Source organism: Carassius carassius, chromosome 32, assembly GCF_963082965.1.
Source record: "Carassius carassius chromosome 32, fCarCar2.1, whole genome shotgun sequence".
In the NCBI taxonomy this organism is placed as follows: domain Eukaryota; kingdom Metazoa; phylum Chordata; class Actinopteri; order Cypriniformes; family Cyprinidae; genus Carassius; species Carassius carassius.
In genome coordinates this window covers 15894782-15912040 of record NC_081786.1, presented here as the reverse complement: position 1 = coordinate 15912040, position 17259 = coordinate 15894782, and the positions used below count along the sequence as shown (strand labels likewise).

The window sequence follows — 17259 nt, the reverse complement described above, 5'->3', positions numbered from 1 at the left end:
GGATCTTTACTGAAAACAAACCTCTCTTCCAGAGCAGCAGCCATGCTCTCAAATGAACTGTCATATCGTAGCAGAGGAAGGCCACTTCCAGAGCGGGTCGTCTCCAGCAGCTCGGACACACCAAAGTACTTTGTCTTCTCGTGATAAAGATCCACATCCTAGGTGTGAAAAAACAAATGGACAAAATGTAAAATCATTAGTTACGGTTAACCGCAATGGGCGATTTCAAAATTTCAGTTTCCAGGAGCTGGTTTAAAGAGTTAGTATGTGGTATTCTTACATTGTTGAATCCAGAAGGCCAGTGGATTTCATTGTAAGGGCTGATTCGTGTGTACTGAGTCTGCAAGGTGAAGGGGAATGAAGTCACGTGGAGCGTCAGGATGTTGGAAGCTTCTCGAATCTGCCTGCAGTTCAACAGACCGTCCACTAGTCCCAGACTGGAGTCTCCTCCACTGCACTGTCCACTGTCACAAGAATAAAGACAGAGATAGTTTCACCAACAGCCAAGCAAAGAAGAGGCTTAAAAGAGAATCATAGGAGACATACCTGCTGATGTCCCAGTGTGCGTGATCGTGCACGAGTATGAAGAGCGTGTAGGGGTTCATCTTAGATTTCTGAATGAGACTGTTGATTTTTCCCACTGCGCTCTGGTTCAGTTTTACCACGTACTGCTCAGCCTCCTTCACCGACAGGCAGTCTTGGTCCAGTCCTAACTCCCGTAACACCCCTGCAAATACAAAGCAGGAAGTGAGATCTATCTGCAATGTAACGGACAAGACCTTCAACTTTCTTTTAAAAAGGGAAATATGTCAAAATGGGTACTGTGTACTGTTAGTATATTTTTTTAAAACAAAAAGTAGATTAATGACAGAGTAGATTTTATATTTATCAGGAATATACTTAAATTATACTTAAGCATCCTTGCCTTATTCTGACATATATTGTATAGTGTATGTACTGTATTTCACGTATACTGAAAAGTTTAAGTACATCTGGCCTAACTTGTATTTAAAGATACTTTTGGGACAATAAAATAAAAAAATATATAATTAAGTATACTAGCTTTATATGTAAAGTACACACACACACAAAAAAAAGGTAAATTTTACAACCCGAATTCCGGAAAAGTTGGGACGTTTTTTAAATTGTAATAAAATGAAAACTAAAAGACTTTCAAATCACATGAGCCAATATTTTATTCACAATAGAACATAGATAACATAGCAAATGTTTAAACTGAGAAAGTTTACAATTTTATGCACAAAATGAGCTCATTTCAATTTTGATTTCTGCTACAGGTCTCAAAATAGTTGGGACGGGGCATGTTTACCATGGTGTAGCATCTCCTTTTCTTTTCAAAACAGTTTGAAGACGTCTGGGCATTGAGGCTATGAGTTGCTGGAGTTTTGCTGTTGGAATTTGGTCCCATTCTAGCCTTATATAGATTTCCAGCTGCTGAAGAGTTCGTGGTCGTCTTTGACGTATTTTTCGTTTAATGATGCGCCAAATGTTCTCTATAGGTGAAAGATCTGGACTGCAGGCAGGCCAGGTTAGCACCCGGACTCTTCTACGACGAAGCCATGCTGTTGTTATAGCTGCAATATGTGGTTTTGCATTGTCCTGTTGTTTGGAGGGAAGCATATGTTGCTCTAAAACCTTTATATACCTTTCAGCATTCACAGAGCCTTCCAAAACATGCAAGCTGCCCATACCGTATGCACTTATGCACCCCCATACCATCAGAGATGCTGGCTTTTGAACTGAACGCTGATAACATGCTGGAAGGTCTCCCTCCTCTTTAGCCTGGAGGACACGGCGTCCGTGATTTCCAACAAGAATGTCAAATTTGGACTCGTCTGACCATAAAACACTATTCCACTTTGAAATAGTCCATTTTAAATGAGCCTTGGTCCACAGGACACGACGGCGCTTCTGGACCATGTTCACATATGGCTTCCTTTTTGCATGATAGAGCTTTAGTTGGCATCTGCTGATGGCACGGCGGATTGTGTTTACCGACAGTGGTTTCTGAAAGTATTCCTGGGCCCATTTAGTAATGTCATTGACACAATCATGCCGATGAGTGATGCAGTGTCGTCTGAGAGCCCGAAGACCACGGGCATCCAATAAAGGTCTCCGGCCTTGTCCCTTACGCACAGAGATTTCTCCAGTTTCTCTGAATCTTTTGATGATGTTATGCACTGTAGATGATGAGATTTGCAAAGCCTTTGCAATTTGACGTTGAGGAACATTGTTTTTAAAGTTTTCCACAATTTTTTTACGCAGTCTTTCACAGATTGAAGAGCCTCTGCCCATCTTTACTTCTGAGAGACTCTGCTTCTCTAAGACAAAGCTTTTATAGCTAATCATGTTACAGACCTGATATCAATTAACTTAATCACTAGATGTTCTCCCAGCTGAATCTTTTCAAAACTGCTTGCTTTTTTAGCCATTTGTTGCCCCCGTGCCAACTTTTTTGAGACCTGTAGCAGGCATTAAATTTTAAATGAGCTAATTAAGTGGATAAAAGTGTAAAATTTCTCAGTTTAAACATTTGCTACGTTATCTATGTTCTATTATGAATACAATATTGGCTCATGTGATTTGAAATTCCTTTAGTTTTCATTTTATTAAAATTTAAAAAACGTCCCAACTTTTCCGGAATTTGGGTTGTAAATATGGTGTTACGTTTCACTTAAACAAAACTATTATAACTGCGGTATAAAAACTACCTAGTTTTTTACTGAGAGTATACTTCAAAGTTTACTTTCGTAAACTAAAAAGTGGACTAAAAGTGAATAATTGTAACAGTATCAGTACAAAACCATAGTTTACAGCTGTTAGACTTAAAATACACTTAAAATTATACTTTTATAAACTATGTGGGACAATTTACTTCCAAGAAATAGTACACTTACAGGTATTCTAATAAGACACTGAGTTTAGTTTACTTATTTAAACTTTACTTAAGTTTTCTTGATGAAGTAAACTTTTTTTAGCGTTATCTTTATAGTTATCGTTCTTGGTGTGAATGGGGCTTAAGGGTGTAGTAGAGTCTCATGGGTATTGAGTAGCAGTGCTCTACCTGAGTTCCACAGGTGAAGGACGACTTGATGGAAAGTGACCTCTGAAGGCGGAACGCAGATTAAGAACTCAACCTTGTCGAAGGAACCGAGGTCCAGGTTCTGTGTGCTGGAATCAGCGATGGCGCAAACATGCGAGAGCAGCTTCCGAGCCACGGCAAGCTGTATGGGCCGGATCTCGTGCCACTCTACATAATATTCTATTGAGAAATATTAAGTGTCAACACACCTTATGCTCAATGTATACATCTCATTAACTTCATACTTGGATACTTCCAAGCACAAGTCAGTCTCACCCGCACACTTGGCTTTAGGACTGTCTCCTGATGGTTCTATGCTAGAATACTGGGCATTGTTCTCAGGACTGGCTTGCTCCAGCAAGGCCTCCACATCTCCATCTGATAAGTGGTATAGAAATGCACTTAAACTCTGTATGGGGAAACCACAGCAGTGAGATCCATGTATGAAACCAGAAGCCTTACCTGGACCCAGAGAACTGAAATAGGATCCCAACTCTGCTGCCATCCCAGAAGACAGTTCATGGACGATCTCTCTCACACAATCACTGGGAGAGAGAAGACTCTCAGCTAAAGCACGAGTCTGGTGCTTCCCTGTGTGATAAGGTAGATATTGTACAATTTTAATAAAATTTCAGTTTACATTTTGGATCAACATGATTATTGCACATGGTTATTAAAATTATGGGCAATACAGATAAATACATTTTAAATGTTAAAACTGAAAACTATAAATGTATAATATTTTGTGTAAATAAATAATAATAAAATTTCTTTTTAGCATTGTCAAAGTTAAAGTGATATAATTAAAATAGGAAATATGTTTAATGCTATAATGTTTAGCACATTTACCAAATTTTTTTTATTTATTTTTTTTTTATTAGAGATTTTCAAATAATACAAACAACCGAGACAGAAACAATCAAACAAACAGACAAACAAACAAACCCCAAGTGCTGCAAGTTAAATAAAATGTACAAGTGTATCTGTTAACAAAAAACATAATAAATCAAAACAGAAGAAGCCAAAAATCTCTAAAAAATAAAATTTCAAATTTTGTGTAGGAAGGATTGGAGAGGTTCCCAAAGTTTCCTGAATTTGTCCTGTTTGTGGTTGAGGTCATAAGTTAATTTCTCCAAAGGAAGAAAGGTTGACAGCTGAGAAATCCACATGGAAATTGTAGGGATCTGAGATGTAGACCATTTTAGTAATATACATTTCTTAGCCAGAAATATGAGGGTAGTAAACAGAGATTTGAGGTCCGAGTCAAAAAGGTCTTTAGGAATGTCATTCAACAAAAAAAGTGAGGGGGATAACATAAACCGTTTCCCTGTTATCTCCTGGATTGCAGAGTGGACCCCTCTCCAAAATGGTTGGATGTGAACACAAGACCAAAATACATGAAAGAATGTGCCCTTACAAGCTTTGCATTTAAAACAGAGGTCGGAACAACCTGGGAACATTTTATGCAGTCGAACAGGTGTAAAATAAATTATGTGGAAAAATTTGAAATTTTGTTCATGTATGGAAATTGAGGTACATTTTGGAAAGATACCATCGCAGATCTTGGTCCAATTTTCAGAATTAAACAGAACTCCTAGGTCCCGTTCCCATAGCGGTTTCAAAGAATCATACACTGAAGAATCAGAATGAGTTAATAAGGCATAAAATTTTGAAATAAGTCCTTTGAACGATTTAACTGATAGTATGGTTTCTTCCAATTCCGATAATTTAAATCGGAATCTATTTTGTTTTAAAAGAGACTCTATAAAATGCCGAATTTGAAGATATTTGAAAAAGTCTTCGGAGGGAATATCGAACTCTTCTCTAATTTGTTCAAATGATCTCAAAGTTTCAGAGGTAAACATTCCTGAAAAGTCAGACAAGCCTTTAAAACTCCAATCCAGCAATCCAATGCTCCTAATCTGAATGGGAATGTCTGGGTTCAAAGCCAGAGGGGAGTGTATGGATATAGTTTGGGGGATATTCAAATGTTTTTTCACATCATTCCAAACCAGTAATGTATTATAGACAATCACATTATCATTAAGAGAGTTTATCTGAGTTATATTATTAATAAACCACAGGGAATCTAATCTTCTTGGATGGCAAAATAAAGATTCAAAATCAATCCACATAGCATCCTGCTTATTCATAACCCAGCTTGTTATCATTTTGAGTTGAGCAGCCCAATAATAAAGCTGAAAATTGGGTAAGGAGAGACCCCCAAGGTCCTTTGGTTTACAAAGTTTAGAAAGACCAACTCTCTGCTGCTTATTATTCCAGATATAACGAGATATGTAAGAATTCAAAGTTTTAAAAAACGATGTAGCTAAATAGCATGGGAGATTTTGAAAAAGATAGTTAAGTCGAGGAAGTATGTTCATTTTTATGACGTTAACTCTCATTTACCAAATTTTAATATAAAGCTTTGTTATTATTTAAAAAAAATGATAATAATTCACAATTTAATTATACATATAACAGTGCTATTAGATCACATTGAACATGCACAAATAAATAGCTAATATGAATATCTATAATATGATACTGATATATTATGCATCTATAGTCTAAAAGCATAAAAACATTCCTATTAGTAATACATTTATAACCCACATACCGGTCACCACCACACATGACTCTATTTCCTGGCTCCTGTTCATGCAGATGATCACCACATAATTGGTCTGGTTCAGTCTGCCTTCTACCAGTCTGTGGAAGGTGTCCTCCAGCGCTTCAGCTAGAGAGGGCGCCGTGTCCAGCACCAGAACTCCTTCCCCGCATGAGCTTGTGGCCAGTTTGGCCAGCCATGGGAGCTGAGAGGGAGTGAGGGGCTGTGCGAGGCAGGGGAGAGGAGGTGGAAACTGTGCATGCGTCTGCTGATACTGCCGGATCTCCGTCAGGTGAGACTCGCGCCAGGAACGCATGAAGATCTGCTCCAAGTCTTCCATCAGAGGAGCCTGGTCAGGTGCTGTTGAAACATGATAGGAAAATGCACTTACACATACTGTACAGACACATATAATTGTAAGGAGTCATTTACAGTATATAATGTAAAATAAGAAATCACGGTTAAAAATAATAAAATATTATATTTTAAATATAATCTTGGTCTGTGGACTCCCGGGGTAGCCTCAAGGGGGTGCTAAGAGGGCCATAAATTTATTAATTGTTTATTTGTAGTTAATTTTTTTTATATTTATATTTTTTGAACAGTGTTATGGTTAAAGTTTTGAACTTCAGATTTTAAATATGTTTAATGTGATAATGTTTAACACTGAATTTAAATATTTGTACTGCTTTGCTTTCCTTTCTTAAAAAATAACAATACTTTATTATTTTGATTACTGTAGTTTTAAATTGTAAGCTCGTGTTATTTTAATTACACTAATTAATTTAATTTAGTTATTACTTATATAGAAAATTATAGGATTTCTTCACACTGAATTAGCTTTTATTTGTGTATTTTCAGTTTGTTTTTTATTTAGTTCATTGTAGTTTAGATTTAGTAATTTTGAGCATTTTTTCTTTTTCTATTTAGCTTTAATTTATATTTATTTCAGTTTTAGTTTGTCATTTTAGTACATCAAACAAACCTTTTTACCTTGGCAACTAACTAAAATAAAACAGGAAAATGTTAATCTAATATTTAACAACACAGATGCAAGCAATTATTGTGCATAAAGCAAAGTTTAAAAAGTTTATATTATATCATATTTTATTCAAGTGCTATTGTTTATGTGCACTGTGACAATAAAAAAGGGAAGTTATTTAATTTTGGAAACAACATCTTTATGATATTTATGTGCTTTATATTTTGCTCAAACAGTACAAATTGATGTTTTTAAATGGAAATATAGCCGCCTTTATATTTTAAGAAGTGACTCATCATAATCGAGTTCTCTGGCTTCAAAATGTTTACTGTTGGGTGGAAGGTGCATGAAATACTATTGTTCTCACCAAGCTGCACTAGATAGTAGACAGTCAGCAGGATGAGCATCTCAGTGGAGATGGGCTGAATGGGAGCGGTGCCGTACTGCTCGTAGACTCGTGGGAGGTTCTGGGAATTGCGATAGCATTTCTGAAGCAGGCCACTCACCAGCACATCCCCGAGGTTCCCACACAAATGTGGCAGTGTCCCGTGTCCTACAGACAAAAACACACACACAAACACTGTCTAGCTGAACAGCTGGCCCAAGATAAAGTGGTGGGAACCGCTATCGGGTACATTTCACGTTTCACGGTAGACAAAACAGATACAACACACAGAAAACTAAAAATTGTTTACGTGTCTAGGTCGATATATTTATTTTTGTTATTTCTAAAAATCTTTAAACATTTTCATTTCGCAATGTAATTTTGTAAATATTCATTACAGAAACTGGCATCATTGTAAATAGAGTCTGAAAAATGCATATTTTTGTTATTGGTGAAAAACAGATCGCAAAAACAAAACAATGTTGAGTTTTTACCTTTAAAAATGACCGGTCGTAATCCACAAGTATAGAGCAGGTGATCAGGCACTGTGACAGACTCCCCAGGAGCAAGGGGCGGCGAGGACCCCATAGACAAACACCCAGATGCCCCACTATCCGCTGAGGACAAACACATCCCCACATACATTATTAAAGCTGATATATTAGTAAGTAGCCGTCCACCGTCCCCAAAAGCAGTCACAACCCTACATCTCTTAGTTCAGTGATTCCTAATCTGGAGTGCGTCAAAGTTTGCAAGATGCACACTTACAGTACATGTTTTGAGGCTAAAAAAGCCTTTATTGCAAGAAAAAACTTTAATATCTAGGGATGCTCCAAACTTCTGACCAGTGATCATTTCCTTTGATTAGGACCATCACCTTTAGCTCAACCTTACCAAGACAGAACAGCTTGTGGTTCCATCAAACCCATCTTCATCACAATTTCACCATCCAGCAAGGCATATCATCCATAACTCCTTCAAAAACCAAGGAGTTTTGACTTTCTCTGACTACATTGCTTAAACTGCCTGGTCCTGCAGATTTGCTTTATTCAACATTAAGAAGATCAGACCCTTTCTTTGGAACATGCTGCACAACTCCTTGTTCAAGCTCTTGTTCTGTCCAGGCTGGACTATTGCAATGCTCTCTTGGCAGGTCTTCCAGCCAGTTCTATCAAACTTTTACAATTAATCCAGAACGCAGCAGCAAAATAAATTTTAAATGAGCCGAAAAGAATACACGTAACACCTGTTCATCAATTTGCACTGGTTTATTTAAAAAAATAAACTAGCTTTTCTAAACTTTTTTTATTCATTCATTAAGCTATCTGAGACTTGTTATAGCACTTGTATATATAATTGCTCTTTTGTTGATTTTGATTGCTTCCATTGTCCTTATTTGTAAGTCACTTTGGATAAAAGCGTCTGCTAAATGACTAAATGTAAATGTAAATGATTCAATACATGGTCAAAAGCTCAAAATAACATGGTTACAAGATGTGTGAAATTCAGATTACTTTTTTAAAATAACTCCCATCATTTGGTAACCCATAACTGTAGCCGCTGTTCAGTCTGCAAACATGTGCTTCTTTCCTTCCACTCTTTTCTGAACCATTTAAAGCAACCTGATCTGCTTTGGGTAGGAGACAGAATTGCTAATTAAAATGCAATTTAATATGCAGACATGGCAAAACTGTGCCAGAAAAAAATAAAAAAAATAAATACATAAATGAAAGAGAAACTGATATTACAGTACCAATTTCCTACAAATTAAATTACATTTATTATGAATAAAATAAATAATAATGAATACAATATAAAATATTTACATTAAAACAACAAAACAATAAATTGGCATTGGGTTGTATTTTATATAAATTTGACATTAGCAAATAAGTATGCTGGGCACAAAAGGTTGGGAACCAATGTCTTAGGTAACACTTGCAATTATTAGTCCTGATGAGTCACCCATTATTTCTAAATAATGCTGCTTTTTTGAGTGTTTGCTCAGTGTTCTCCAGAGAAAATCAGAAGCACACTCTGTTCAGGTTTGATGAAAAGCAAACATATCTGTAATTATAAAGGCCTCTTTGGCAGAACTTGTGCTGCAGTCAGATCGCATCACATTTTTGGCACTCAAGATACAGGGGTGTAGATATCCCTGGGGTTTTGGGTTATAACCTCAAATGTTTTTTTTTCTCTAGCCTTAAGCCTTCTAGCCATAAGGCCTTCTAATAGTGCATAATGTATTAAATCCTATATATATCAGCAGCAGTAATTGCTAATTTAATGGGTGCAAAATCTAATATGATTCCTACAAAAGTATATAATATCTAACAGTAGAATGTAAGAACAGTAAATGTAGAAGCCAAAATACTGTCTGAAATGTAGCCCAAATATTGCTGTTCACTGACCCCCCCACACACACACACCAAAGCCTCCAAAGTCCCTAAATCCTACATGCACCCTTATTAAGAAGGACCGATTCATTCACAACAGTCAGTGGACATATTAGTGTCTACCTGATTTAGTGCCATTGGTTGTGCTGTTGGGTGCAGGTCTGGGGGTGACTTCTGTAGTAGCAGAGGATTCCGGGGACCATCCCTTGTGCCTCTTTTTAGGAGGCCCAGAATTTGCCATAGAGCCTTGAAAAGAAGCACAACTGTTCAACAGGATTAACAGAAAAGTTGCAGAGAACATCCATCCATCCATTCTGTTATATAACACTGTAAAACTTAAGAGTCTTTACCAAGCTTAAAGTTAACCCTGCCAAACTTTTATTTTTTCTTACTTAACTGTAAATCCAAAAACAACAGAATGTAAATACATTGCTAAATTCACATGCCATAGGAAGTGATTATTATGTCATACATTAACCAGACTGTAAATGTGAGCACTTGTGTCCCTTGATATGCAAAGAGAAACAGAAAAGAAAGGGAGATGTGTTAAGTCCTAATGAAAACCAAAGCATCAGGAAGTCTCACATTTTATAACGCAGACAGAGAGCAGGAGAGAGAAGGGAAGAGACTTTACAGCAGCACTTTATGGAGGTGATAGTCAGAGAGTGCTGAAAGAAAAGAGAGGCATCTTTTACAGCCCCAAATGCTGAATGATGACAGACACCAACAACAAAAGAGAAGGAAGGGTCTAGACAATACAGCGGTCTCTTTTTAAAGCATTTCAACATTTCAAAAGGGGTGCTCTCTTTCACTGGAGGTGTGAAGTCTAGAGGGCGGGGGGGTACTTTTAGGGACAGCCCCTTAAAAGTTTAGGTTTTCTTTTTCTTTGATCCAAGCTTGAAATATAAATACGGAGTTAATAGTAGGCTCTTTCGCGCCGGAGTAACCTTTTCAAAGTTCCTAGAACTCTTGGCCAAAGTTCCCGTTTTTGGTGTTCGCACTGCAGGAACTAGGAATGGTTTTAGTTCTAGGAATTCCATTTGGGGGACTAATTTAGCTCCTGTTTCAGAGTAGGGTACTAGTACCAGTACCAGTGGCATAAGTGTATGCTGATTGGCCAAACGGGCACAAACACTGGCTACACGTCATTTTTAAAAAGCCATGTAAAAATATTTTCCCCATTAACATGGAAAAACCATGTTTACCTGCTGTCTGCAGCCTTGATGATAACACTGTAAGTTTTTATAGGAGATTTAGTGAGAATTGTATGCTCTTTCAATTGCATTAATTGTGCATTTACATTTAATTTCCATACGAAACCCATGACATGCAACAAAAACAACTCTGAACACAGCGTCCTCCATTCACCGGTTGTTGATGTCTGTAAATTCCACAGATAAAAACATTTTAGCAGGCAGCTTCAGAGTTCCTGCTGCCGGTGCGAATGCAACCAGGAAAACGGCCCAAAGGATAATCTGGTTCTCTGGGAACTACGTGGGGCAAAAGCTCCTAGTGACTGACTGCTGGAGGGCAGGATTACCTATTACTGTGGGCTTTCCAGGACCATTGGCCACTATTCCAGGCTGTGCTGGAGGCTGCTGGGGTCCAGGAACATGACTGCCATTGGTTAAGGGAGGGGAACCCTCAGATATATGGAGATGGGTGTTTAGATCTGTGTGATGGGGACAGGATAATCATATATCATAGATTCTATACTTGAAAAAAAGTGAATAATCATCACACATTCTGAATTTAGTAACAAGATAGACAGTTAATGTCTTTGCCATCCATTCTTAACACACTGTGTGTTTCCTACCTGAATGGTTAATTGTGTTTAAGGCCGCGTGTCCTGAACTGGGAAGCAGGTCAGTGGGCCCATGTCCGGATTGTTCCTCTGGTCCAGCAGCTGCATTGCAGACTGCATTTCTCATTCGGCTGTCTGCACATAACATGAGGAACAAATCCATAAACCACAGTATAACAATCCTTCTGCAAGCTTTGCCTGGCAAATAAATTAAGTTGAAAAAAATAGACCGACATTAAAGGAAATTACACTTAAGAGCCACATTAAACCAGATGATATAATAACGATCATGATAGATTGAACAATATTAGTGTCCACAACACATCAACAAAAGTTTAAATTTAGTTAATTAAAAACATTCTGGAGTTATGTTGCCTTTCACTTTAAATGCTCACTTTAAGTGGATTCTGGCTTGGCTGTTATTTTGATTGTTCACCATTTGGAATCATTTCACTCACTAAATATGCGCATACACTGCCAAAGCTCTTCTGCCTAATGTTGACGTGTCTCCATGGTAGCAGTGAGCTAAACTAAGTGTGCTGGCCATCTGGACTGTCAGTCTGAGAAGGCAAGAGCTGCTGAATGGGTCAGGCTGACCCAGGATGCTGAACAGGGTCAAGTTAACCTTCCTGTTAGCCGCTAGTTGTCAATATTCCACCACCGAAGCATTGCTGATGCTATACACTCTTAAAGTAGGTTGCCCATTCTCATGAAAAGTAGAATGGTATCATTACTGACTAAAAATTCCTGTGCGATCTTACCTATTCCTTTCCAGCAGATTGGTGGTCCCTTGACTAGAATGCCCTGTGCATTTCTGAGCAGGTGGTACTTTAAGTGCTTCTGCTTCTTAGGCTGTGTGGTGAGCTTCAGGTTGATGTGATTGGCAAACTCAGTGAAGTAGCGGAAGCCCTTCTCTCCGCAGCCCATGCAGTTCCCTGAGAAACCTAAAACAGACAAGACATCCGGTGAATATCTGCTTTCTTTTATGTAAGTCTTTGAGTGCCCAGATGTTGTCTACATTCCTTGAAGACCAAGCACTCAGTTTCCATAGCCACAAACCATTACCAGGGGTGAGGGTGCTGAGCTGAGTTGAGGTCCATAGAAACCCAAATTAAAGAGCTTAAAATGTCTCTCTGACAAATGAAAATGTGGTTCCATGAGGTTAGGGTACCCTGACCCAAGAACTGGCTCTATGCTTAGGGCTTTCCCATTTCTACCTCTCTCTCTAGATCTTTTGCTCTTTTGTGTTGCCAGAGGCTGTTGCTATACACATTATGTATCAGAGAATCAAGCCTGGAGCCATCTTTAGATGTTTAGTATGATTAAGTAATGAAAAATCTATATTTTTAACAACACTAGTAACAACTATTTAGTAACCGCCCCAGAACAACCAACCAATAATCTAGTATTCATCCTGAATGATCTAGCAACTGTCTGTCTATCTATCAAGCTGCTTATATGAGGGTCATAGAAACCCAAATTAAAGACACAAAAATGTCTCTCTGACAAATGGAAATGTGGTCTCTTGAGGTTGGGGTATCCTGACCCAATTCAGGGCTTTGCCATTTTATACTTCTCTTTCTGAATCTGGCATTTTTTTTTGTAATGCAGGGAATAAAAATACTGGTGCACCAGGTTCAGAGTGTCTTACCTAAAAGTGCGTTACGTCCACATTCATCAGGGAGAAAGCGCTGGTCCACCGCACACACCAGAATGTGATCAGGCATGCTGGGAGATTTTGCTCCGACGAGCAGAAACCCAGGAGGGACTTCCAAAGACTCGGTGGCCATGGATGAGAGCCGAAGGTCTTTGCCTGCCTGACAGAACCCTGAAATGCACAAGTTTGTATCAAGGCACAGTGACTTTATGACCATACTGAATCACATACTCTGGCTATAAATGTGCTGACTTACAGCTAAAATAGTCAATATTTATCTGTTGTTACATATGGCTCATCTGATCTCACCATCTGTAGTACAGGATCCCTCTGGTGGAGACCTCATCTGATATTGGATCGGAGGGCTGTTTGAATCTGAGCCATCCTCTTCATCATCATCCTCATCTCCTCGGCCTGTAAACAATTATTTAAAATTTAAAAGACATAATTAATAATAATAATAATGATAATATAGGCCTATTCAAATAAATAATGAAATAAACCTAAATAAAGATGAAAATTTTTTTTAATAAACATGGAAGAGCTTGTATGCTGTCACCGCATTTCTGCTTAGGGGACATATAAGATACGCAAAACAAAAAAAGCAATTCATGAAGGTGTGATACCACAGAAGGCAGAATAAAAGCTCACCATCATGAGAGTAAGGCCTTTGCTCTGCTTCCAGGTACAGCTGAGTGAACACAGGTCTGGGCACCACTGTGTTGGAGCGCAGTGACGCCTCGATGGAGTTGTGCAGCACCTCCTCAAACCGTGTGCTCTGAAGGTGTCCTGTATATGAATTCCCCATGACCTTTAATAGAATGGAGTTCATTTGTTATGAAAAATTTGAAAGGAAATGTGAATTAGCCAAATTAAAATGGCTAATTCACAAATGTTCTTCTCATTTACTTTATATAACCAAATAACTGATGTTTTGCACTGTACTGTAAGCATTCTCTATTAAAAGTTTATAGATGTCAAAGGTACATTATTTATGTCAAATTTTATTACACAAATTAAATGTATAGTAAATGGTCATTTTTGAAAATAAATAAAAAATTTAAAGGAATATTACTATTTGTCTGATAGTGATACTACTAAAAATGTATTAATAAAACATAAAGGTTAATTAATCATATTTCCTTGTGGGGCCAATGGAAAGAAAAACAGGAATCATACTATACATTAACAAAATATATTATTGCTACTACTTAGTATTATTATTACTATTATTTAAGGTTATTTGAGGATGTGATTTGGACAGCACACAAACATGCCACTCTGACTGTGGAGCCTGAAGTAAGCTCATATAATCTGATTTGATGTCAATGACTCATCAGACAATCAACCTCTCTCTCCATGGTCAGTAAATATGATTACACCACAGAACAAGACCGAGCTCAAATCATTTACAACAGTTTCCCCGGAGGAAGAAAAAATAGAGGATTTTTGTAGGGTGTCCAATTTGCAACCTCATAAAGTCACCATGATCCAATGTCAGGGCGTCCTGACCCAGACTGAGAGAGAGAGCGAGAGAGAGAGCGAGCAAACGAGAATGACCTACCTCCATCAATAAACAAAGTTAGGGACTGGAAAAGGCTGTGCTCACAGGATGAATAATGCCTTTTATAGATTAACTCTTTTCATTCGAACGTTGTGTGAGGAACAAACTGGAAGAAGTTACGGAAAATCAAGACATAGCTATGACGTCATTATTATTTTAAGTTGATTCAGTTCACAAAACTTGTTTGAGAGACTGATCTGGGATGTTTTTCCCAAAAGCATTGTAAGTCAAAGTAATGATTTATACAGTCTACTAAATGTGTAGTCATATTAGTGAAATTTCATTCAAACTTTGCAGGTAAAAAAGGCACTGTCAATTAGTGTAGTGATGCACAAAGCTTCGCTCAAATACAAGTCACTTTCAAACCAAACAGCTGTTTGTCAACAAGGCAAAATTTGTGAGACCAAATTACTAACAAAATCTGCATGGCGAACTTTTTCATCCATATGCGAAACTCGCAAAATGTGTGGGTTTCTACTAGAGCTGTCAAACGATTAATCGTGATCCAAAATAAGTTTTTGTTTACATAATATATGCGTGTGTACTGTGTATATTATGTATATATAAATACACACATAGTATATATTTAGAAAATATTTACCATAAAATATTTTTCTGAAATATATACATATGTGTGTGTATTTATATAGCCTATACATGATAAATATACACAGCACACACACATATATTATGTAGACGAAAAGTTTTATTTTGGATGTGATTAATTGCGATTAATCGTTTGACAGCACCAGTTTCTACAGAATCAACTGGATTTTGTCTGAAATTTTGCAGAGTAACAGTAAATGTGATTTACTATGAGCTCAGTTCACAGATTTGATTCAATCACAATGGTTAACAGCTCACAGGAAGAGATTATCAGTAAATAATACATTGGATTAGTTGGCTTTGGTCCCGATTTATTGCAACTGCATGAAAAAGGACAACCAGCAAAGTCTTCACAATATGTTTTTTGTGTTCCAATAAAGAAAGAAAGTTTTACAGGATTGAAACAGCACGAGTGAAGACAGAATTTCCAAATTTGGAAGAACTATTCCTTTAACGTCTGCTTTTATTTTATATGTAGGTACAGAACACCCAACTGTGTGAATGGCAGCACACTGAAGCCACTAATGATAAAAAGGACATAATCCTCTCGCTTTTAAATGCTCTCTGCCATATGCTCCTTCTCTCAGCCCCAACCCTCGACCCACACACTGGGAATTCACAACACGGTAACACCCTAAAACAATGAAGAAGACCAGCAACATGTCATATAAACATCAACCATTACCACCAATAAAACTTTTATAACCAGAAAGTGAAATTCACACGCTCTCATAATATTGCTAGACAGAATCTCTGGGGTCTCATGGCAAAACACCAACCTTTTTTGATTTGTTTGGGGATTTTGAGCTTGTCAGGAGCCCTGCCATGACCCAAAACATTAGCATTTTGTGCTGAGGGGGAGAATAGGCAGTTAAATAAACAAATGCTAACACACACAGGCTCTGCAGATAGTCAAGGAGATAAAAGAGCAAGACGTGATAGCAGCGAGGACGTTCAACAGCCCCCATCCTCCCAGACAGAGCTTCCTTACAGGGAGGTGATGAGGTCTTTCATCTTTCCCGGACTCCCCCCCGGGATAACATCACCCAACTATTATGTCTCTGTTTATGGCCTTCTCTCTTACAATCCCATGATCTCTCTGTCTGTCTGTCTGTCTTACTTACCCACACATCTTTTTGACCCCCTTTACGCTACACTTCAAATGTGGAAAGAATTAGCTAGAAAATATCACAACTGTGACACATTTGTCCCCTGTATTTTACGTCACATTGGCCCACCAAATGCCAATAGGTTTACTGACCTAACAAAAGCCAACAACTGGACATCAAAAATTGACAGTAAAAATATTCATTATGTTACAAAAGGTTTCTATTTTAAATAAATGCTGTTCTTTTGAACCTTCTACTGACCAAAGAATCCTGAAACACTGTTTCACAGTTTAGAAAAATATTAACTGTTTTCGACATTGATAATAATGATAATGTTTCTTGAGCACCAAATCAGCAAATTGGAATGATTTCTGGAGGATCATGTAACACTAAAGACCAAGGAAAATTCAGCTTTGCCATCACAGGAATAAATTACAATTTAACACATATTAAAACACAAAGCTGTTATTTTAATTTGTAATAATATCCAGAATATTACTGTTTTTACTATAATATTACTATTACCATACACAATATTATTTTGATCAAATAAATGCAGAATTGGTTAGCATAAAACACTTTCAAATATTAATAAAAAAAATATTACTGACGCCAAATTTTTAATGGTATTGTATAAAAACATATATAATTTTATTTACTATTTTACCTGTATTTTGCTGAAAATATCCCTAAAATTTTCTTAAAGGTCTAAAATTTCACTTTTTAACAACCACAAAGTCTTATTTAGAAAACTACAGTTCAACTAGGTGAAGAGATACACATAAAAATACAGACATTTGGACAGACTCTCTATATAGACGGGTATCTGAAGCTTTGAAAGAGAAAGAAAGTGCTACTTTCACTATTTTTCCTTCTCTAAAGAGGATTGAAGAAGGGGGTGGATGGCTTTAAAGACTTTTAGCCTTGGGAGTTGTATGTGTAAGTGGGGGCTGGGGTCATTCCACGCTCCACACATACAATAAAACCGAGCAGACGACCAGAAGAAGAGCTGGAAATGAGAGAGGAAACTTATTGTTGAGCA

General features: G+C 37.5%; 1 protein-coding gene across 1 annotated transcript in view; it reads right to left on the bottom strand.

The window, feature by feature from the left end:
• Positions 1–17259, bottom strand: part of greb1 (growth regulating estrogen receptor binding 1) — a 32569-nt gene that overhangs the window by 12848 nt on the left and 2462 nt on the right. Inside the window, exons 2-17 of the mRNA XM_059520503.1 lie at positions 13590–13749; positions 13248–13352; positions 12933–13109; positions 12043–12225; positions 11294–11416; positions 11018–11149; positions 9601–9723; positions 7576–7698; positions 7064–7249; positions 5724–6074; positions 3566–3694; positions 3380–3481; positions 3086–3283; positions 547–727; positions 281–464; positions 22–158 (exon numbers count right to left, since the gene is read on the bottom strand). Coding sequence (XP_059376486.1) covers positions 22–158; positions 281–464; positions 547–727; positions 3086–3283; positions 3380–3481; positions 3566–3694; positions 5724–6074; positions 7064–7249; positions 7576–7698; positions 9601–9723; positions 11018–11149; positions 11294–11416; positions 12043–12225; positions 12933–13109; positions 13248–13352; positions 13590–13746 — 2591 coding nt within the window. The 5' untranslated portion in view covers positions 13747–13749. The remainder of the gene's footprint in view (positions 1–21; positions 159–280; positions 465–546; positions 728–3085; positions 3284–3379; positions 3482–3565; positions 3695–5723; positions 6075–7063; positions 7250–7575; positions 7699–9600; positions 9724–11017; positions 11150–11293; positions 11417–12042; positions 12226–12932; positions 13110–13247; positions 13353–13589; positions 13750–17259) is intronic.